This window comes from Anser anser, assembly GCF_964211835.1.
Source record: "Anser anser genome assembly, chromosome: 3".
Taxonomy (NCBI): domain Eukaryota; kingdom Metazoa; phylum Chordata; class Aves; order Anseriformes; family Anatidae; genus Anser; species Anser anser.
In genome coordinates, this window is record NC_139722.1 from 116,905,472 (window position 1) to 116,927,875 (window position 22,404).

The 22,404-nt window shown below is 51.2% G+C and overlaps 1 protein-coding gene across 11 annotated transcripts in view; it reads right to left on the reverse strand.

Annotated features, from left to right (window-relative positions):
* BCL11A (BCL11 transcription factor A) overlaps positions 1 to 22,404 on the reverse strand; it is a 141,822-nt gene that overhangs the window by 55,819 nt on the left and 63,599 nt on the right. For 4 of the 11 annotated variants that reach the window (XM_083829711.1, XM_083829710.1, XM_083829712.1 and 1 more), the window contains exon 4: positions 7,865 to 8,194. In XM_083829711.1, the coding sequence (XP_083685837.1) occupies positions 7,865 to 8,093 (229 nt within the window). In that variant the 5' untranslated portion in view covers positions 8,094 to 8,194. The other 7 variants (XR_014581871.1, XM_083829707.1, XM_083829716.1 and 4 more) reach the window with 6 other exon arrangements.

A 22,404-nucleotide genomic window follows, 5' to 3' on the forward strand; every position in this document is an offset into this window, starting at 1 on the left:
TTTTACTCCAAAAAGAATAAACTCAGTAGCTAAAATGCAAGGAAATCCAGACGATTCGCGCTATGTCCAAAAAAAACAGCTGTGATGTTGCAGCAAAGTAACACCAGGTGACAAATTAATTGCTGTGAATTTTTGGGGGGGAGGGGGGACATTTTTGCATTTTATATTTTGCTACCTACTAAATCAAGTAAGCAAGCAGAGAACATAAAATTAAACTTCTTCCTTCCTAAGCAGCAAGGAACTGTAATGGGTGTTTATTTAACAAAGGTGGTAGTTGTAATAATAGCAACAACAACAATGATAATAATAATAATAATAATAATAATATCCACAACAACAATAATAACACCACTGAAGGCACGGTTCTTCTTTAAGCCTTTGTTGTTTCGCAGTAATTCTATTGTTTATTTAGGCAGAGGTTTTTCTATCTACAGCTAGGATCAAATTGTAGGTGTAATTGTTCAGTGCTTATGCAAAGCGCAGGGAGGATACAAACAGCAAGCCCTCGGTTTGGACTGACCCCATCTCCCCAGGTGTCCCCCCCCCCCGGCGCACACGCTGCCCTGCTCGGGTGTGAATTCAGCGTCTGAAGCTGACCCGGCCCTGAATAACCTCCTGACAACGCCTACCTGAAGCGCGGCTTCTCCTCGACAGCTATTTCACAGGGATATTAAGCCTCATTTCCTTGACAGTAATGCAGTTGTTTGGCTTTGCTTCTTTCTCGAATCTTGGTATTTCAGTTATTTGGTGTGCAACACTGAAATCTAGGCTCGGGCTGACTTAGCTAGACACCCGTCAAACACTGCAAAGCGTTGTTTTACAGCAACCTGCTCAGGTAGATGCTCCAGCAGAATCGCACCAGCCAAGCCGGGAGAGGTCTCGGGGGAGAGGGGAGAGAAGAAACACTTTGGTGCACAGTCTGCAAACTCGGGATTCAGCAGCTTTTTTGGCACTCAATTTGTTTCAAGCGCTTTGTTTCAGGAAGCGTTATGTATTTTTCTTTGTGCATTTTGTGGATTTACTACAACTGCCCCTGACAGCTGTTGATTCAGTTAAATGAGCACATTATTAAAAATCCTCTAACGTCCCCGTGCTGCAAAATACACCTTTTTGCAGAGTGTGGCTCTGAAACCATAAGGACATGCAAATGAAACCTATGTGAGGCGGGCTCGCGGGCTCTGGATATACAGCCTGGGCTACATCTGCAGCAGGGGGACAAGCGGGCTCCAGCCCCCTGTTTATGGTGGCCGTGTTTTCTTTGTTTCAGCCAGATACCGATACTAAATAAGAATGAAAAGGGAAACAAATGATCTCGAGTATAAGAAATAAATGTCTGCTAATACTTTGGCAAATAAGCTCCTCGGCAGGCTGACATGAATGTGCTTCAAACCACCGTGCTCTATGCCACATTCTTCATTTTCTTTCCTTCATTCCTTACTTGCTAACCAATTTTGCACCTATATGAAATGAGGAGGGAAAGAAATGTATGTTTTCATTTTGCTTTAGATCGAAGGAAAACAAGAATGCAAACTGAGGCATATTTAATATTTTTTTCCACCACTGTCATTCACACTGGGCTATCTAAGTTTTATACAATTCCCCAGACTGGCTGCATATTAAGCTTGCCGTGTACAGCTTTATTATAGCGTGGTGGCGAAGAAACATTAATATTCCTGTGTTGCGTCTGACAGGACATTTACATGCGCCCATCTGAGCTCCCACCTGAGAGCTGCTCCGAGGTACAGTAGCTGCGCTCCCATTGTAAAGGCAAATGAAGAACACCAATTCCCCGCTGGGACGGGGCTGACCTCACCACACCGCACCCGCAGCCCCATCCGTCCCTCGCCAGCCCCGCTCGGTGCCACTCCGCATGAGGAATGAGCCCAGCAGCGAACGCCGCGGTTCTGCCCCGCGCCCAGCAGCGAGCGCCTGCCTCAAAGGTTTCCAAAGCACACAGCGAGCACACCGGCCCGGCAGAGGTCGGGAAACAAACTCACCCAGCCTGGCACAGGGCGCATCGCCTGCTAAAACTGATGAGGAAGGCAGGAGGATGATCAGGGTCTTCAATATGGGCTTCGCACCCATCACCTTTGGGCTGCACTGACCCAGCTGCCGCCAGCGCCAACGCCCGCACACGTGTGCTCAGGATCAGGGCCCCAAGGAGCAAACCGTGCTTGGAGGAAATTCATTATGAAATGGAGAACAGATCGTCCTAACTGCTCAGACGGTTTGTGGGTACACTAATGAGCCTGTTGTTTGTTAAAGGACACAATAAATCACAGCCATACGTGTGCTGATATCAAGCACTATGGGCCCAAACCTGTTACGACGGACACTGCCAGGAGGCAGACTGGATCTCTGGATCTAGTGCACTTGTACGGGGCAAGATTCAAAAAAAAAAAAAAAGTTAATTGTAGGTGTAGGGCCACATTATGAGTGCGAATATAGATCCTAATGTATTTCAACAGGAGCTCCACACATTTTATGAACTTCTGCAGCATCCTGGGAATCGCCAAGCCAGGTGAAGGCACGCTGGCTGGCTGCGGCATGATGAGGCGCCCCGGGCTCGGCAGAGCAGCCCCCCACGGGCAGAAAGGTGCCGTCGATCCTCAGCAATCAGATCCCATGCGCAGAAAGGTGGCACCGCGCCAGGCCGTGTCCAGCTTGCTGCTAAACGCCTTTTATTGCACAAAGCTGCTGCTCTCAGATGTAAAAACAGGCTGAAGCTGGAAGGGAATTTTGTCCAAAAAATTGGCTGTAATGAGGATGCATGCAGGCAAACAACTGGAGGCTGAACTCCTCTTGCCTGACACTGCCTCTCGAGCCTCTTTAATTGTCTTTATTATTTGAATTAAATAAAAAAAGAGCTCGTGTGCCGAGGGTTGCATATAGCAAACTGGGTAATGCTAATAGGCCTCCTTTAAGAGAAGCATTACAAAATTATGGAAATGTTTTGGAAAGACTTTATTTCTCCTACCGGGCTAATTAGAAGGCGGTTAATTTACCCCTTCTCCAGCTCCCTGCCTCAGTTTCCACCACTCGTTGCTCCGACCGGCTGCGCAGAGCCGAACGTTTACCCAGCCCCTTCTATTTCCCAAGCCTCCAGCACGTGACGTGAACACGCACCTTTTCTGAGCTCCACCAAGTCTAATGCGTGCCAGGCTGCCTCTTCCACCACAAGCATTTTGGACGCGGCTACGTTTCAGCCCATGGTGAGCTTCACAATTAAATGTCACATACAATAGGGGGAAGAATGCAAACCATATTTCTAATCCTTGAAACAAGAAGATCTGATTGGCAGGGAACACAAAATAGAGATTGAAGGCACTGCAACACTTCTGACGCTTCCCTGGAACAATCACGCCGAAGCAGAGGAAAACTTTCTATCCTGCTTCTGTGCTCCAAGTGAACTCGTATTTGTGTTTCCAATAAAGAGCCATTTTTATATTAACTGTCTGTAACAGCAGGGAATAGGAAAACTAACACAAGCTGTACCTCATACAAAGGACGATGCTGGCGTCACGTGTTCACATCTTCAAAAAATGTTATTTACAAAAGGCACTGGGGAAAGCAGACAAACTATTGACTCTTTTCTCTATCCCCGCACGAGTGGCGTTAGAACAACTTTTTGATCCCCCACATTTTTTACATTTTTCCCCCCCAAGAAGTAAATTTCACAGCCACACAGGCCACTGCGTTTAATTAAGCTTTCAGAAGTCTTCTGACAATGCCAACAATTGAAAGACACTTCTGCATCTCAATCATGCAATCATCGTGACACTTCTATTTACAATTTGTCTTAGAAAGAGTTTCTCTGACATTGTACTTTGACAAAACATCCAAGCTGCCAGTTCACAACCTCTCCCTGTCTTATTTACAAATACAGCTTGTACGCAGGACCCGAATCTCATGAGCATGAGTGTTTGGGTAGCACCCTTGCAATTTTTCCTGCAGGGAACTGTTGTACCCAGCCTGTCTTCCCCAAGCTTCCCTGCATGGCGAGAGCAAACCAAATTTTACTCAGAAATACTGCCATTTTCATTTTTCCCCCCACAAACATAATTCAAGCTCTCATCTCATTGTCTAGACACAACTCTAACTATTTAGTTCATGTGTCAATGAATTTTTATCCGGAAGAAAACAAAATAAGAAGGAACTGCAATTTACAACCTACAGAATTATAACGGCAACGACTAATAACAATCCCAGAAAATGTCTGTGGCATAATGACTAGTCACAGACATCACCTCCTGAGCACCACAATAATCACATGCACTTGGTCCAAAATTTAGCAGCAAATTATGTCCACTTTCCCTTTGATTATTACAGAGAGGTATTTCTTACGTTATTTTCCCATGTTATTATATTTGAATACAACAAGCTGCTTGAGAATAAAGGATCCACACACTAAAAATGACCTCCCCTCCTCCTCCCCCTTTGCCCAGTAAATACGGCATTGGAGGATCCCCAGCCGTAACTGCGAGTGGGTGTGCGCAGTGCTCCAAAGCGGTCTAACTGGATCCAAGTAACGTTTAAGATCCTTCCTCACCCAAAAAATAGCCTTTCATTAATTCCCTCAGATTTATACATTCAACAAATAAAACAGTAAAACCTGACGCCGGTGGACTGTAAATATTTCTTCGGCTTTTTCAATAAGTGAACAGCAATTTTACATTCACTGATCTCTAGATACTTCAGTTAATATTTCCCCCTATTGTAAAATACGAGACCGGATCAGTAAACCCCTGCCGTAGCACTCGCTGCAAATCACAGACTGCTGGTATCTGGTGGTGAGTGTTTGACATACATATTGATGAAAGCTGCCTCGTCGGACCCACACAACATATCCTATTAATTTCCAGTTAAATTTATGACATTTCAGCCATAGCGCTGGATCAGCATCACTCAAAATTTTATATCGCGTCAAAGCTGCGCGCAGGCATCCGCCCACCCAGAGCCAGGTATGCACGCCTGCATGTGCGCGCTGCTCAGCTGGTACCGATGGGGTCGCACACAGCCGCGTTACTGTAATCGCCCCTGCCTTCGGAAACCAGCGAGGATCAAGATAAGCCCATCGACGTTAAAACAGACATCATTTCTCCCTGCATTTGAATGACTCAGTGCCCTGTTCCTTTAGATGAGCTGATCTTTAACCATTACTTATCTTAAGATGATCTCTTACAGTAAGGCACCAACTTACTGACTGCAAATGTGCCGGCAGAGCCCACACTGCATCCACAGCTAACCTCCAACACCTCGTGCAGAGCAACAACTAATTGGGTACATTTTTATGTTGCAACTAAATACACCGTTTCTGGTCTCTCACCCGAGACAATCAGCTCACTCAGTTCCTAGGTATTTTTCCAAAGGCATTGTCTTTCCCTTTTTTTTAAAAAAAATTAATTTTTACTTGTACACTCAGCTATCTTCCTACATTCTGCACTCCTGCACAGAAAAGCAGGTATGAAATAGCAGAACTGGGAAGTGCCTCATCCAGGGGCCTTCCGGCAGCCTGAACTCCATGGCTTCCCCTGAGACCTTCACATTTCATGCCTGGGCCCAGGCCGGGAGCGAGCAGAGGGGGCAAATCCGGCCGGCGACGAGCCAGACACCACTGGGACAAGCACAAGTGAGCAGGATCAGGCCCCGCACCTCTCTTTACATGCTGTGACCGCCGCTGCAAAGCTTCGTCTGAGTCAACGGCCCCATGGCAGCACGAGGCCAGATCCTGCTCGGGCTGCCTGCCTCGCCTCGCGTCAGAGCGTGAGACGGGCAGGGTTTGGCCGCGTCCCCAGCACCGAACAACCACTGGAGTCAGGTCCTCAGCCGAGGAGTTCCCTCTCATGAACACGTCCCCGGCGCGGCCGGCTCGCAGACTGAATGACCTATTTGGGACCACGGTGCGAGGAGTGCTCCTAATTCTTGCTTGACAGATACTGTGTTCTGTCTTTTAAGCAGAGCGGTTCGATATGTAAATACAGCGTTACATCACGCCGCCGCTCCTCCATATTTGGTGATTTAGTATGGCTCCAGATCTCGGAAGACTACAAATCCCTTCCGCCAGGCTCCCGCTTCATTAATCATGCCCTACACTTGTGTTCGTTCGTCTGCACATCACAGGCAGCACATGGAAATGGGCACTGCCCTGCACCACTCCAGGAAAATAACCCTCTGCCAGCCGTGGCCTGCAAGTTGAATATACCAAATTAATATTTTTTTAAACTGTTTTAAAATGTAGCTTATCAGTAGCTGAGCCTCTGTTTCTTTCTAAATCTGCATATATATATATATATATACACACACACACACATATATATACGTATATATAAGGTATACATATATATATATAAGGTATATATATACACACACCGACCGATACATGCTTTCAAAGTAACATCTATTACTCCGCAGAAATAGTACCTATTCATTCACGTTATGTACGCGTGGGTATGCACGTGGCTTTGCATGTGTATGCGTGTGTACAGACAGACGCTCGCACGTATTTGCCGCTACCGCAAAACCTTGCAAAACACAAACACTGAGCGTGATTTAATGGCTGGTTGGGAGGCTAGGAAGGCTGCGAGAATATCACACTGAAACTCCCAGCGTCTACTGCCCTATTATGGTTTAACTTTGTGGCCAAAGCAAGCCCAAGACAAGCTCCAGCACATCATGTGATTATGTACTGCACTTCTGACAACACCGCGCTGTCCTGTGGCCTCTTGTCACAGAGGTACAGGCAGTGCCGAGTCCCAAACGTCGCAGGCTGTTTTAGGAAACTGGTCCAGGCATTTGCTGCTTTTGATATCCCGCAGCCTTGCATTTTTCAGATGGTATTATTAGCGTGATTTGAAGCGATTTGCAATGCTCACTACGAATGGGCAGTGTTCTTGTTTACTAACGGGATTTTAAAGCAGAGTACGCCTCGTTAGACTGCCAGTGCTCTGTGATTTTCTTTCGCGTCGTACGTTCTATTTTTTCAACCTAATTTGCAAAATATTTGCACAGCGAATGGCTTTCCGGTTTTAAAAAAAAATGCTAAGAAATGGAATTATTTACCCTTTTTTTTTAAATTGCATTTCAGACTGTTTGTTGCACAAAACAGAACTCTGCCTTGGACATTTGTACGGATGACATGTGGTTGTGTAAACCACAAACAAAATCAAGATACATCTGTCAAAACCACATCAGAGACAAGAGAGAGCACAGAGAAGCATTTATCATTTGGCTGAGGAGGCAGGCTGCAGAGAGCGGCCTTTCCTGTCAAACCAACCTTTTGAAATTTCCAACATGCCCTTAAACTTTTCGAATAAGCATGTCTGTGCGCTTCAGCAACTGCCCTCTCTACTCTGGCCTGGCCAGTCGAAAATGGCATCTTAAAGTCAAGGTCGGTGGTGTCACTTTGCCATGGGGCTGTGTTTAATTACAGTCCATACGCTGACAGCCAATATGGAACCAAGGCTGGCTGATGCTCAGTTAACTCTTTCACCCCTGAGTTTACCCAAGACTTGAAAGCTCCTTCCCTGCTCCTGCAGCAGGGCCTGAAATCTCCTCCCGTAGCACTACAGCAGGCAAGGCACCGGGAGACAGTGACTACAATACAGACAAATCACGAGAGCAGCCTCACACAATACCATTAAAAATACTCGGTCGCACGGCACGTGCCTGTTGCTCCTGCCTCTACGCAGCCACTAGCAAATACCGGTCGCGTGCTCGTCGCAAACCGAAGGCAGGGCATTTAGCATGTCGGCCGCCGTGGCAAACACAAGAGAGAGCCGAGCGCAGCAGTTTGCGACTGCGAACGTGCTACGTTGCGACTGAAATGGAAATAAACTTGCAAACACTTCTCCTCGTTTTAATTTACCTGCTATATGTTCCTGTTTTGGGCAAATTCCTCTAGATGACGTTGATAAACAATCGTCATCCTCTGGCGTAACCTGGATGCCAACCTCCACGGGATTGGATGCTTTTTTCAGCTCACTTGGTGAGGGTGAAGGTGGCTTATCCACAGCCTTCTCTAAGCAGAGACTGCCATTGCATTGTTTCCGTTTGTGCTCAATAAAAATAAGAATGTCCCCCAACGGGAAGTTCATCTGACACTGGCCACAAGTGAGGAGGTCGTGGTCCCCTTCTGGAGCTCCCAACGTGCCATGGTCAGGTTCGTCATCAGTGAGAATGGCTTCAAGAGGTTCGGCTGCAGTTTGAGAAACAAAAGGAGAATCGTTAGTGCTCCAGTGGAAAGCGCTGGGCGCGGGGGGGGCACACACTGAACCCCGAGTCACAAATGTCGCACCGCGTCGGCAATGTCCGCGTGCCCCCCCCAAGAGACCAATGCCACACGGCCACTATCCCCGCCATGAGAAGCCAAATTTATCAGCTACGGGGACTGTATTTTGCAGGAGCAGCTGTAGCACACAGAACTGGGAGAGCAAACCCTGCAACTGTAACTGTGCTCATGGATGAGGACAGATTTCCGACTCGATTTAACGATTTAGTGGCAAAATCAAATGAATAGCCTTCAAGAATATACTGCAAAACTGCGGTGGTGCTAGGAAGAAAAGCGAATGCCGTGTTTTATTGTTGGATGTATTATTTATGTATATGAATCCAAGGCTGAAAGCATTACACTCACTCTCCCTCTCACATGGGTGTGTATTTCCACAAGCCAGACCTACTTTCTAAAATTCAGGCTCGTGAACCACGCGTGTGCATGTGCAGACAAAAGGTGTTTCAACACATATCTTGCATATTCAACATACACGCAGCGTGTAAGCGCCTGTGTGCAGAAGCAAGGGAGGAGAGGCGGAATGGATGGAGGCACGCACACGCGCAGGCACACAGCGCACGCATGGCCCTCTCCGTGCACGTGTACATGCGTATGTGGGTACGCGTTCGTGTCATACCCACATTTGTGGCTTCCAATTTACACATTCAAAAGGCAGGAGTTACTCGCGGGTGGAAGGGGAGGAGAGAGAAAAAAAAAATAAATGACAGAGAAGCAAATGATAAAAATCAAGTGCAACCGAAATTCCTGCGGGGCGGGGGGAGGAACCTCTCGCTTCTCAGCAGCTCCTCGGGATTCACATAAATTCCCAATTCACCTACAATTCCACCCAGAGATATTAGTCGAAGAGGATATTTTTTATTTCTTAAGGAAACAAACCAATTAGTCATTTTTCCTTTTTCATCCTGAAATAAAGGAATGCCTAAATTCTCTCTAATGTTTTAGCACTGGTGGCCTTCGTCATATAAAAATCAGCATGGCCAAGCGAATGGCACATTTCATAACACCGGGGAGAAGTGCTTTCTTTAAGCTCAAAATACCTTGCCTAATGTTGTCAAAGTTGACAAATTTTCTGAATGAGCTCCAAAAAGCTTCATTATGAGGCTATTTCTGCTCACATAATCGTCAGTGGATGTTCTAACGAGGTGGAGACGTCTTTCTTTTCTGTTTGCCTTTTTTTTTTCAAGTTTGCACGGAAATATCTTGGCAATACGCGTGCAGTCACTACAGCCTTTCAGGAAAAAAAAATACCGCCAGTGCGTTGGTATTCCTCTGTCTACGCAACGCACATGCACGCAAGCAGCAGCAACAAAAATGAGAGGGTACTACAAAGGCAAACCACCTCAAAACAGTGCCAGGTACGGCAGGCGAGACAGAATGCAACTCCTAAACAGTTAATCAGTCTGACCTTCTTTAGCTAGCTGCCAATTTCACATTTAATGAACTTAAAGCCACAGAGAATCAAAAAATAGATTTTAATTTGACTGCGCGATATTGGAACTGATTTTGATAAAGTGCAAAAATCCAGTGAACTCAGGTTAAATTTATTTCAACCCTGCCTAGGCTGAATATTGAGGAGGAAGATCTGGAGTAGCTCCCAGTTGTGCTGCGTGAAATAATATTGAAAGAGCACACTACCTCACCGTACCTTAGCTCCAACTAGGACACAGGGATACAGTCCATAATTTCTCGCCTCTGGTACTACTTCTAATTTAACGTAAGGTCAACCACAGGAATATGAAGGTTACGTTCGTATTAATAACAGCAATGTCTTAATCGCCGGGGTTTTCTCCTAAACTTGCAGCCCCAACGCTAGCGCTCCGGGGGCATCTCAGGCTTGGGCGCGGAGAGGGGAGCAGGATGTGTCTGCAGGATTTCTGCGCGTGGCATTTTTCTCCCCGGCCATTCCTTGCGGTCGGACAGAGCGAGTAAATCACTGCAGGACTAATTCCACCAGTAGCTCGCCACACGCATCAGACAAAGGTATTTGGGGCTAACCGGTAAACGTAACTTCTGGCTTAGCAACTCTCCGCAGCGAAAGACGCCAAATAAACAACATTCCCCTTACAGCTCGCTTAGCGAGGAGCTCTGCATAATCATTACTCAATTATAATGTTTTCCCATGGCCTGATTTATTTCTGACACTGTCAGTATTATTTAGCAGTGGAAGGTAACACGGCGCTTAGACACCAGACGGTTAAAAGTAGTGCTAAACAAAAATAGACTTTGCTAAAGTCTGTAGTGACTGGGCTGATTTACAATCAAAACCAGGAAATGAAGTGGTAATTCAGAGGTTGCTGATTACACCTCCACATTTCACCTAATTAATTTTATAGGAGGCAAAGTTCTTGAAAATAACAAGATGATCAAATGTACAGATATAAAACCTGTAACCTCAACATTTTCTATGCTCTTAACGTAAATTATTGCTAATTAACAAGAATTATATACTAATGTATGAAATACGGCTGGCACCGTCTTCACTGCAAAACATTTGGCTCCCGACGGAGGCAGAGCCAGCAAAATACGGTTTTATTCTCACTGCTACTTTTCCAGAAAGCGAAAAAGAAAGCAAAAACGGCCTTGTGTGAAGAAAGCACGACAATGCAATTCACCTGGTCTGGGCACTGCTTCGCGGGCTGCATGTTTTAATTCGGGGGCAAGCCAAATTCCCTGCCTGGCTACCTAATGGTTCGTGCCCGTTTCTAACGCGAACCGCCCTTGCAGGAGCGTGTCCCTCCGTCTCCCCCCTTCCTCCCCGGCCCCAGCCCCCCAGGAGCACGGCGGCCCCGGGCACCGGCGGGAGATTGCCCGGCCCGACAAGTGCGGGGCGAAGGGGAGCCGCGGCCCGGGCTGCCGGGGCCGGCTCGGCACGGCTCGGGAGAGCGGGGAAGGAGGGCAGGGGGTCGGGAGGGAGGGGGCGGCCTCGGCCCAAGTTTGCTTTCAAGTGCGGGGCGGCGAGGGGGCGAGGCTGGGGGCGGCGGCACGGAGCGGGCCGGGGGAGCGGGGCAGCGGCAAACTCGGCGCCAAAGTTGCCCGCCCCCCGCCGCCCCCAAAAACCTCCCAATTAATTTTTTTTTAAAAAGCCGGGGAGGTGGGGGGGGGGGGGCGCGGAGAGCCAGCGGGGGCCCCGCGCAGCGCTGCGCGGCTGCGGAGCGGCCGGGCCGCCCCCGGGAGGCGGCTGCGGGCGGGCTCGTGGCTGGAAGCGGCCAAAATCGCGAACAAAGACGAGGGGGAGAAGGGGGAGAAGGGGGGGGCAAGGCAGGGGAAGGGCCGGGGCGGGCGGCGAGCCCTCCCCCTCCCGCCGGCTCGGCCGCGCTGCGGGCGCGGAGGCGCCGGCCAGGTTCAAGTTCGCCGGGCGGCGGGGGCGTTTCTGGTGTCGGTGTGCCTCCTAGCGACTGAACGGCACAGCCCGCCGTGCCGAGCCGAGCCGAGCCGCCCCGCTCCGCCACGGCCCCCCCAGGCTTCCCCCTCCCCGCCCGCCCCCCCCGGAGTCCCCCCCGGGCCGCCCCGGCCGAGCGCCGCGGCCGGGCGGGGGCTCCGCGGCCGCGCTGGGAGCCGGGGGGCTCCGCTGCGCCGGGATGCCAAAGGGGGGGGGCCGGCGGGTGGCACCCCCCGGGAGGGGAGCTGCGGGCATCCCCGGGCGGGGAAGGAGCCCCCGGTTCGGGGAAGGGGGCCCCAGCAGCGGGGTGGGGGTGCTGGAAGCGCAGCGCTGAGCGGCGCCAGGAAAAAGATCCGAGGAGCGGAGGAAAACGGAAAAAGGGGGCCGGGGGCTGCGGACGAGCCCCGGCGGGGCGAGGGCAGCGTGGGGCGGGGGGAGCAGCCCCCGGGCGGCTCCGCGGAGCCGCAGCGCTTCGCTAAGGGGCTGCATGTGCTGCGCTGGCCGCCAGCCTCTCCGCCGCCGGCTGGGAGGGAGGAATCGCCGTGCAAAGTTTTGCAAAAGGCGAGAGCGAGCGGGGCTCGTTGGCAGCGAGCGATCGCCCTGGGTTTTCTGCCATCCCTGGGAGGGAACAAAACCCGCCAGGAATAATGGGAGAGAGAGAAGGGGAGAAAGGAAAGCAAGGAAGAAGGAGGGAAAAGGAGCCGCGAGAAGCATGCATCGTGTCCCCTTCCCCCCAAGCTCACCCCGAGGAAAAGGGGATTTTTTTTCGCCCTTCCTTCCCCCCCCTCACCCCAAACCTTTCCAGCTCGAGTTGCCTTTTGTTGTGCAAGGAGCGCTCCCGCTTATCTTGCATCTAGCCCTGGTGTGTGTTGTGTCGGCTGCGGGGAGGGAGCCGAAGAGTTTTTGTTGCGAACAGTGTTGTGGGGCTCGGGTTGTTTTTTTTCTCTCCCGGGGAGAGGAGATTTGGTTTGGGGTTTAAATGCGGCGGCGAGCTGGGCGTCCGCGGGTGTGCGAAGAGTGTGCGAGCGTGCGTGTGTGCGCGCGTGTGTGTGTGCGTGTGTGTGTGTGCTCAGCCCGGGCTCGCTCCTGCCTGTGTTTGTTGGCAGGAGGTTCCCCGCACACGCGGTGCTTGTAAACATTCAGACACGAGATTTTTCCCAATCAAAATCCACTTCCACTTTTTTTTTGAAAATCTTCCAAAAAATAGTAAGCGAGCGAGGGAGCGCGAAGCGAGGGCGAAGAGGGAATCCCTGCCGGCTCGGCGCTGCCGCCTCCCCGCCCGGGGCCGCCCCCCGCCCCAGCCCGAGCCCGAGCCCGAGCCGCGGCGGGGCGCGGGGCGAGGTCGGGGCGGCGGAGCCCCGGGGCGGCGGGCAGCGGGCAGCAGGGAGCGGGGCGGCCGTCCCGCACCCCGCGGCGGAGACAAAAGGCGGCCGGCCCCGCTCGGCGCCCGCCCTCGCCCCCGGCCCCGCCGAGGGTGCCGCGGGGCGAAGGGGCGAGCGGCGGCGAGCAGCGGCGGCGGGGCTCGGCTCCGCTCGCCGGACTTTCTCCCGCCCCGCAGCCCCGTCCGCGGTTCCTCTGCACTTTCCCCGGCTCTGACCCCGCCGCCAGCCCGCACCTGGCCCGCGCGGGGCGGCTCCGCGGCGGCTGCGGGGCGAGGGCGCGGGGGGCAGCGCGGCGGGGGCCGGGGGGGCCGGGGCAGAAAGAGGAGAAAAGTGCTCAAGGTGATCGACCGAGGGCGAAAATCACCGGAATGCCAGTAATTCCGAGCCGGCGCCGAGTTCATTTCCCCTCCTCGCTCGCTCCTCGCTCACTCTCACTTTTTTTTCTTTTTTTCTTTCTGCTCTCGCTCAAATTAAAAATTAAATCCGTGAAGGGGAAATGAAATAAATTGCTCTCCGGCTTACTTACGTGAAAATTCCCGTTTGCTTAAGTGCTGGGGTTTGCCTTGCTTGCGGCGCGACATGGTGGGTTGGTGGCTTCGGTGGCTTGTGAGTCGCTCGGTTCACATCGGGAGAGACGGGTTAGAGAGGAAGGAGACTCCAGAGAAAATATCTTCATCAATGTCTTTTGACATCCAAAATAAATTAGAAATAATACAAAGATGGCGCAGGGAAGATGAATTGTGGGATAGCAGTCATGGCTTTTTTTTTTTTGTGCAAGGAAAAAAAAAGAGAGGGAGAGAGAGAGGGAGAGAGAGGGAGAGAGGGAAGGAGAGAGAGAGAGAGATGAAAAAAATGGCAAAAGCCCCCCTGAGCTGCAAGTTCAAGTGCGGACGTGACGTCCCTGCGAACTTGAACGTCAGGAGCCTGGATGGACAGAGACATACAAAACATGGGCAGGGCAAGCCGGGGAGAGGGGAGGAGGGAAGGCGAAGGCAACACCAATGGACACTCATCAGGGGCTGGACATGAAAAAGAGACCAGGACAAGCCAATGGACAGTGATCGCAGGGGGGAGAGGGGAGGGGGCGCGGCGGGAGGGGGTGCGTCGGGCGCCGGGCGCACGCTGCCGGCGGGAGCCGGGGGGAGCCGGGGGGCGCCGGGGGCCGGGGCCGGGGGGCGGCCGGGGCCGCGGGGCGGCTGCGGGAGGGGAAGGGGGAGAGGGGCGGCGAGGGGCCGGAGCGGGCGCGCGGGGAAAGAGGAGGCAGGAAAGGGAGCAAGAGGGGAAAGAAAAAGCGAGCGAGCCGAGGCAGCGGCAGCGCACACGCTCCCACCCCCGCTGGAAAAGCAAACACATCAGGGAAGGCACACGGGGAGGGCGGCGGGGCAGGCTAGCCTCGGGATGCGCCGAGGAGGTGGGAAGGCAGGTAGGAGCGGAGACCACCCAAAAAGGAAGGGGGGGCCCAGCCGGCTCCCGGCTTCCCCGTTCGCCCCCCCCCCCCGCCCCCCCGAGCCGCCGAGTCCCCTCCTCCCGGGAGCCGGGGCCCGGCCCCGAGGGACGGCGGCGGCGAGGAGCCGGGGGGCGCCGGGGGCTGGGGACGGCGGCAAACTTCGGCGGGGAGCGGCGGGCCGGGAAGCCGGGAGGACTTTGGGAGCGAGGAAGAGCGGGCGGAGGAGCGGCGGGAGCGGGGCAGGGGGCGGCAGGGGCCGGGACCCCCCGGAGCCCCCCGGCGGCGCCCCGTACCCTGCCCGCCGGCAGAGCGGCGAGCGAAAGCGAAAGGCGCGGCGGGGCACAGCCGGAGGCGGCGAGGAGCGGCCGGAGTCGGGAGGATGCGGCGGCCGCAACTTCGCCCAAAGCGCGCCCGCACCGCCCGGGGCCGGGCCCGCAGCAGGAGCCGCTCCGGAGCCAACCGTGCCCGCGCTCGAGGCCCGGGGCCGGCCGCCCGCAGGAGCGAGGTGGGCGCGGGGCAGCGAGGAGGGGCCGGGGGCCGGCGGCAGGGGCGCGCCGGGACCTGTTGGAGCCGGGCCGGGGGGGCCCCGCTCCACGCCGGGACCGTCCTCCCGCAGCGCCGCCGCCCCCCGGCTGCCCCGAGGCCGGTGCGGGGCCGGGAGCCGCGCTCAGCCCGCAGCCCCGGCCGGGCACCGCGGGGCCGGGGGCGGCCGGGCAGCGCCTGCCGGGCGCCGCGTTTCGGGGAGAAGCGGCTCCAGGTGGCAGCGGGCGAGCGCTCCGGGCTCCGAGGCTCCACGCGCTGTCGTGGGGCTCGGCTGTCGGAGCTACGCGGACGTGTGCTGTGCGCGAAACGTGTGTAAACAGGCGTGCGGGACTGTGGAGAGATCCGTGCGATTTGATTTATCTGTAATAGCACGTATAAAGCTTTTCAAGGTGGCTGCAATGTAAAAAGTAATGACTTTATTACCTCTGAAAGGTTCTGCGGTTCACATTTAACAGTCCTCTGAATTACAATTCATTACACAGTTGCGCGCTCTCTAAAGCCAACATAGATCAGAATACCTATCTGTGGTTATTTCCAATAAATAACAGGCGACGTTTCATTGATTTTCTTTAAAAAATCGTAGCAAATTAAGCACTTAGTTACAACTAAATCTGCTTTATTATTGTACTGCGTGTGAGATTCCAGAGGTGACTTCCTCCGGCACGTCTTCAAACATACATTCAAAAGGTAATTTTACAGATGCTTTCATGAATGGCAGCGAGGATGTTCCTACCATTAGCGTGCCCTTAATTCCCGCATCGTAAAATGCCTCGAATTAAATGGGAACTCGCTGCCTTAAAACAGTATTTCATGCGGGCTGGATAATTATTAATATTGGCGTTTGATCACAATAGTGCTGCGCTCCCCCGCCGCCCCCCCGACACTTTGCATTGTCATGTGATTGGAGGGCGATAACAAACCTCAAGAAAGAAAAGGAGTCAGAAGACATTTTTAACGTGGCATAACCACAGATTAATAATGCAGGTGGGTTTTTATTTTATTGTATTTTTAGGGGAAGGGAACGAGGCTGTTTAATGAGCAGTTGTGGACACAAAGTAACTATATTTACAATCCTTGATGTGGCTTTTGCTGGGTAATAAATTATGACAATATTAAAATTATTTTCTGGCAGCCCAGTTAACTGCGCTCAGGACTGTAAAGCCCTTACTGATTCCATTTATGCCTTGTAATTACGGTCCATGGGCTCTCTCTAAACCTTTTGGTGTATATTGTGTGTAAACTTTTAGCTAATAGACCTTTTTTGAATGGAGGGACTTTTCTCAGTACTTCCTGCAGTATATATTCTGTCTCTGATCTCTGTATTTAATGGCCAAGTCCTGGTTTATGCTTTATAATGTGTTGACAAGTTTTCTAACAGACTTTCTGAAATAATGCACATATATTCACGTCGGTTAGAAACTCCACAGTATTTTTAGAGTCGAGTAGATCTATATCCTAATGCACTGAGAGGGAGTGTAAATCATAGAGGATTTCATAGCCCTTTCAGTAGTTTTCTGTATGAAGTATGAGCAGCGTGGCCTCCAGACGTAACCTTTTAGAAAAAAAGACAGTGCTTTTATTTTATGGTGTAAAGTGCTTTTAGCTTCAGGGCTCTGAACGTGAATGTGGTCAACAAACAGCTCTTGCAAGGGACTTTGCTACAGCCTCAGCCCCAGCGCTGCGGCGCTGCCTGTCTGCCGGCCGGGTTTTGGGGCCACCTCCGGCCCCAGGACGGGGCTGTCCCCCCCCCGCACCCCCTTCCCACCCACCCACCCCCGGCAGCCCGCTCCTGCCTCCAAAGCCAGCACCGCCGCGGCTCGGACGCCCAGGGCCGCGGTGGCCCCCGGGACCTGTCCGCTCCACATCGGGGGGGTCCGTGCCGGGGGGCTCCGCGCCCACCCCCGGCTCCGCTGCCCCCGGCGGGTCGGGCAGAGGAGCCCCGCTGGGCTTCCCTTGGCCCGGGGGAACGGGGAATCGGGGTCCCCGGCGATGCCCGAGGGGCGAGCAGCGGTGAGGCTGGGCCCCGAGGAGCAGCCCGGGGGGGGCCGCGGGAGCAGGGGCGATGCCCCTGCCGAACCCCGTCCCCTGTACGCGGTGCTGCCCGTGCACCGTCCCCGCTCGGACGCATGGAGCGTTTTCAGGCTTCTCCGTGCCTGTCACAAAGTGAGGGTACTCTGCTCGGAGTTACGCTACCGAACGTGGCAATTAAAAACAGGTACAAATATTCAAATAGTGCTAACGCCTCAAAGTGCTGGTGGGTGAGAAGGGCAAGTGAAAACAAACCCGGGCAAGCACCGAAGACGGTGCAGCCATGGGGCTCTGCAGACTCGTGCAGACTTGTGTGTCACCTCCTGCTTCTCACCACAACCTTTCCTTGCCCTGGCTGCAGAGGATGCCCCCCCATCCTGCTGTAGTGGCCTCAGCTGCTCTCACCCCCAGCCATCTTGCCCACCCCTGTGCTACACGCTCCCAGCCCCAGAGCAAAGATGGGAAAACACGGCCAAGGTGCTCGGCCACGTGTGGGCAGCTCAGAGGTAGGTGCTGGGCCAGGCTGGTGGTTGGGCTGCCGTGCAAGGGTCTGGCTCGCTAGCTGAGGGGCTGCCCCTGGGCTGTAGCCCCTGCAGCTGGCCCACGTCAATCTGTCCCACGCAGACCAGAGCCCTGAGACATCTGCCAAAATTTACATCTCCTTCTCCTGATGCCTCAGTTCTCTCTGAGAAACAGTGTGGTCCTTCCTCCATTCAAGCCTGTGAGATACTTGGAGGCTGCTGCCTAAAGGGACACAAAACTGCCTAAAATTGGGAAGCGTGGCCTTCCTCCTTCTCACAGACAGGCACACGGTCTTCCCGCGCAGGACTAGGACCCGAAGGCGCAGAGGAGTGCGATGCAGCGCGTGCTGCACGCTGCTGTCCCTGCCTCTCTGCTAATTTAGCGACAGACTTGGCAGTGGGTGAGTTCAGCAACTTTAGTGGGCAAATGTTCCTGCTTTTAAGCTCCAACTGTCATTCATTCATGGCAGGAATCTCACTTGCCAACTCAGTACAGAACATTAGGACCAAATACAAATTCCAAAATTATGCCAGTTCTCCCGAGCTGTGCCGCGTTACATAACGGCCGATAGCACGGGGCGCTCTCCTCCGCCGCGTTGATAGTCTCAATCAGGCAGAGGCACTGTGGGTGGAACTCTTATCGCACCAGGCTGACTCCCCATGAATGAGCAGAGGACTTGCGCGTTCTAGAAATAGCATGTGCATTAGTATTGCACGATGAGGAACTTGGGCACGCTGCTTTCCCTCTTCTCTTTTTTTTTTTTTTTTTCTCTTTTAATAAAAGCTCAAAATAAACTCCAACCCAGCAAGCGCAGCACACACAGCGGCGAGTCCATGCAGGATCACAAACATATGAGCGCCAGGTGACTGAAAGATTTCGTTATAGGCTGCTCCAGGCAGGACCCAGAATAAAATGCTGAACTTGAGGAGAGTTTTTCCAGCGGTTACAGCAAGGTCTGGGACCTCAGCCTGCCCCTGCTTGCACAGCACTGAGCACGACAGAGCCCTGAACCTTGACTGGACTTTTGGGGGATGACAATAAAATGACCACACAAAGCACTCAGGAGGCAGACTTTCAGATACCAAACCCCTCCTTTGAAGTCTACAGTTCTGCTTGTGCATGGGCAGGCAGGGGACGCACTAGCTATGCTATAAACAATGCCAGTAAAATCTCACTTTTAATCGAATGTTTAATTTCAGCCAAACCCCAGTGTTAGTTCTTACTGCTCCAGAAGTTATAGCTAGCTTTTCATTTTGTATCTTATTAATATTTGTGTATCTTTCTATAAGTGTGTAACATGCCCCTGACAGCTTGTATCCTACGTTTCAAGCCAACATAATTTAAACTTCGTGCATTTCGAACTTGACCTATAATGCAAATCCATACAGTCTTAATTATAGCAGCACCAGCAGCCACTGTGCAAGTGAAATAGTCGAGCTTTCGTTACTAAAGAGGCACAGTAGTTAAGGTCTGTCAGTGTTCCCGTTACAATCCCCATCTTGAAGAGGTTATAACTCGGGCTGTGTAAATTTGATTGAGCTGAAACTTGGGACTCAGACTGTCAGTCCATATAGGGAATTATCTTATGAATAATTGGCTAACCCATTGCTTGATTCACAGACCTTTATAAAATGATTTTTAATGGGTTTTAATGTTTTTTTCTTTTACTGACATCTAGGGTATGAATTTGGTACTTCTAGCTCTTTTGAAGCTCCATATTGAGCAGCATATGTATAGGTACATACATTAAAGCTCTGCAGCAACACACGGGGCATGCATGCCACACTTCCACATCTATGTGTACACATATACAGATGAAGGCACCGTGTGAGAGAAGTGCCACTTCTTAATCTATGTCAGAAGAGAGTCCTAAACGTGTAAGATAAAGAGAACAGAACTGCCTCCAACAGAAGGGAACTAAAGCTCCTGAGAAGCGTTCCTCGGTCCCGTTGTGATCCGCCGCTAGCGTAGCAGCAGTCAGGCGGATTTACACCAGCATGGTATCACTGAACCAGCAATATGAAATGCAGTCCTAGTGCGTTCCTGCACAGGGAGCGGGCCACCTCGGTTATCTCCAGATGCAGTGGGGATAGCTGCGGACAGGTTGCTTTGTTATCTTTGTTAACAGTTTCTTAGAATCTTTCATCTTTGGGGGCTTTTTCTTCCCCCAAAGCGTGTGGAAGTGAGTCCCACATGTGCCTTGGCATCAGAACAGTCGTCATGATTGCACTTTGAAAGGGATGAGCCGTTTCACTTTGAACACTGAGCTTAAGTATGGCTTTGTGTTACAAAGAATTTTACTGGGAATTGCTCTCCATAATGCTTCTCACTAGTTTTAAACTTCTGTTGCTTAGAGAAGGTTATCACTTCAAATCACACTCAGCTGGTGAGGCTGTGGACTTGGTATTTTCCTTAACCCTAGCAGAAAAAGATGGAAAGCCCAGAGCTAGAAAGATGAGCCACAGACCTTGAACAGATTGCTCTAATGGAGCCAGACCCCACAAAGTCCATGCCCACCTTGCTGAATGGTTATAGAGCAGGGACACGGTCCTCGTAGTCATTTCTGAGATCCCAAGTCATCCACTTACTTAAGCAGGTTGCTGTCCTCAAACTTATGAGCCGTAAGGAGAACACGTCATTGACACAAGTGTCTTTTGGATTCATTTTCTTTCTGACTATAGCTGCTAGGTTTGGGGAGATCCCTAGCTAGTCCGAGGTGAAGAATTATGGCCAATTCGGGCCACCGGCACAGAGCACCCGGCATGGATGTGGAAGGCTCCCAGCAAACTCCTGGTGAGGCTCACAGCAGGAAGAAGTGGCGAGTCTGGCTCTGCCCTGGGTCCTGACTTCTTGCAGCTTTCCGAATGGACAGGAGTAACGGTGCCTGGCGTTGAGGCATGCCAGAAAGAAGCTTGTCTCCTGGTTCGTTCACTGTGAACCTGGTGCATGATGGGCACTGTCTGTGGGCACCACCGTGCTATATGTATGTATGTATGTATCTAAACATTGCTCCCGCAAGTTATCAGGACTGTTTAAAAGAGCAATATGTTCAACAATGGCACAGTCGTGCCTCATTGCCAAATGTCTGTTAATCAGAGAAGGCACGGGGAGCTGGGCAGAGCTGGTCTGAGCCTGACCAAATGAATTATGTGGGGCATCTGATCTTTTTACATAGCCATTGCTTATGAACAAGATTTTCTCAGGATCATTTGGAGAAGCTTTTCATGCTTCTGTGAAAGATCAGACCCGAGGGGCTCAAGCTCTCATCATCCCTATGAGAAAATCTGGAAAGCTCTACTCTGGATGTGGCAGGCAGGAAGAAGTGGAATTGCAAACAGTTTGTCTTGAAAAATAAATCCAACTATACCTCAATCAAATCAAATAAGAATTGTAGAATAATAAAAATAATTCATTAAGCTGAGGCACACAATACAAGCATCAGCAATCAAAAAAAGTCATTTCCATTGAGAAATTAGTTTTGCCACACAGGATGAGGAAAGATTTAGTCCCTTTGACTTCCCAGCACACTTGGCTTGAGTGACAACAGGGAAGGGTAGTGCAATAGAGAATGATTTCCCTCCTCTAATCCTGCTCGATATATCCCCCTGCCAGAGGAATCTGCTTGGCCTTGGGTACTGCAAAATTCTTAAGCATATATTTATCTTTGGGCACATCAGCTGTACTTCCATGCCTAAAGTAAGCATGTGGTCAAGTATTTTGTTAGCCTGGCGCCTTACCATCTTTTGGAAACGACTTTTATTACGTTGATTTTTAGAGCTTCAACTTTTAGTCACTAAGAATGCGTTTAACTGAAATTTAACATATAGATTCATCATTCTCTGTATTAATTTTGTACTACTGTTTCAGATGACATTTAGTTTTAGCTTTTAGTTTCAGCAAAGAAGACATGCACATGCTTTGCAGAACATGGTATGGTTTGTGTGAGGATCTAGATGAAAAGAAAGAATTAATTGTTGAGATAGCAGAGATCTTCTGCATTCAAAATAAAAATAAAAACAGCCATACTGTGGGGAGTTTTTTCTTTGCCATATTTAACCCATGCAACTCTTATGTGCAAGATTTCAGCTTAATTGTTAGAATGCTTACAATAATATTTTAATGCAACTCTGTAGTCAGACTAATATATTATTACATAGCTCAGAGCTGCACGGAAAGATGCAGTGCTGAGGCGCAGCAGGAGTGGTGGTGAATAACATATGATAAGAGCACACTTCTTTGAGCAGTTTGGATAGTTTTGCCACCATTTGTTATTGTCAGCACATATAATTTTTACAGTACGGTATGAATTCTGACTGCAGTGAAAAAAATGCCTTCTACCGCCAGTATGAATAAGATTTCACTCAATTAGAATAACATGCAAGTGTATCATACAGCATTACATAGAAAGCTGATATGCATTAAGTATGAATGCTGGGGCTGGGGGGGGTTTATTGTACTAATGCTATTGTTCGGTGAGCAACTATTCCCCGGCAGATTAAAAAAAAAAAGCGAAGGAAATTAAATTCAGAAATCAGAAATATGTACAATGTTTGATATCACCTTACTGAAATTAATGTATTCACCGCTGAAACTTTGCTGTGCCCTACCGCATTACGTCTCACAGCATCTGTGTGCCCAGAGAGAAGGAAGCAGAGGTAAACACAGAGAGAGATCCACAGACTAACGGTAAATGCTGGCAGTTTCATGGCACCAGTCTTCAGATGCTGCTTCCCACTGGTGTCAGTAAGAAGTTTAGTCTGCAGGTGGCCGCAGCAGTGTGGTCCATCGCCATCATGCACTCCCCAGCACCCCAGTG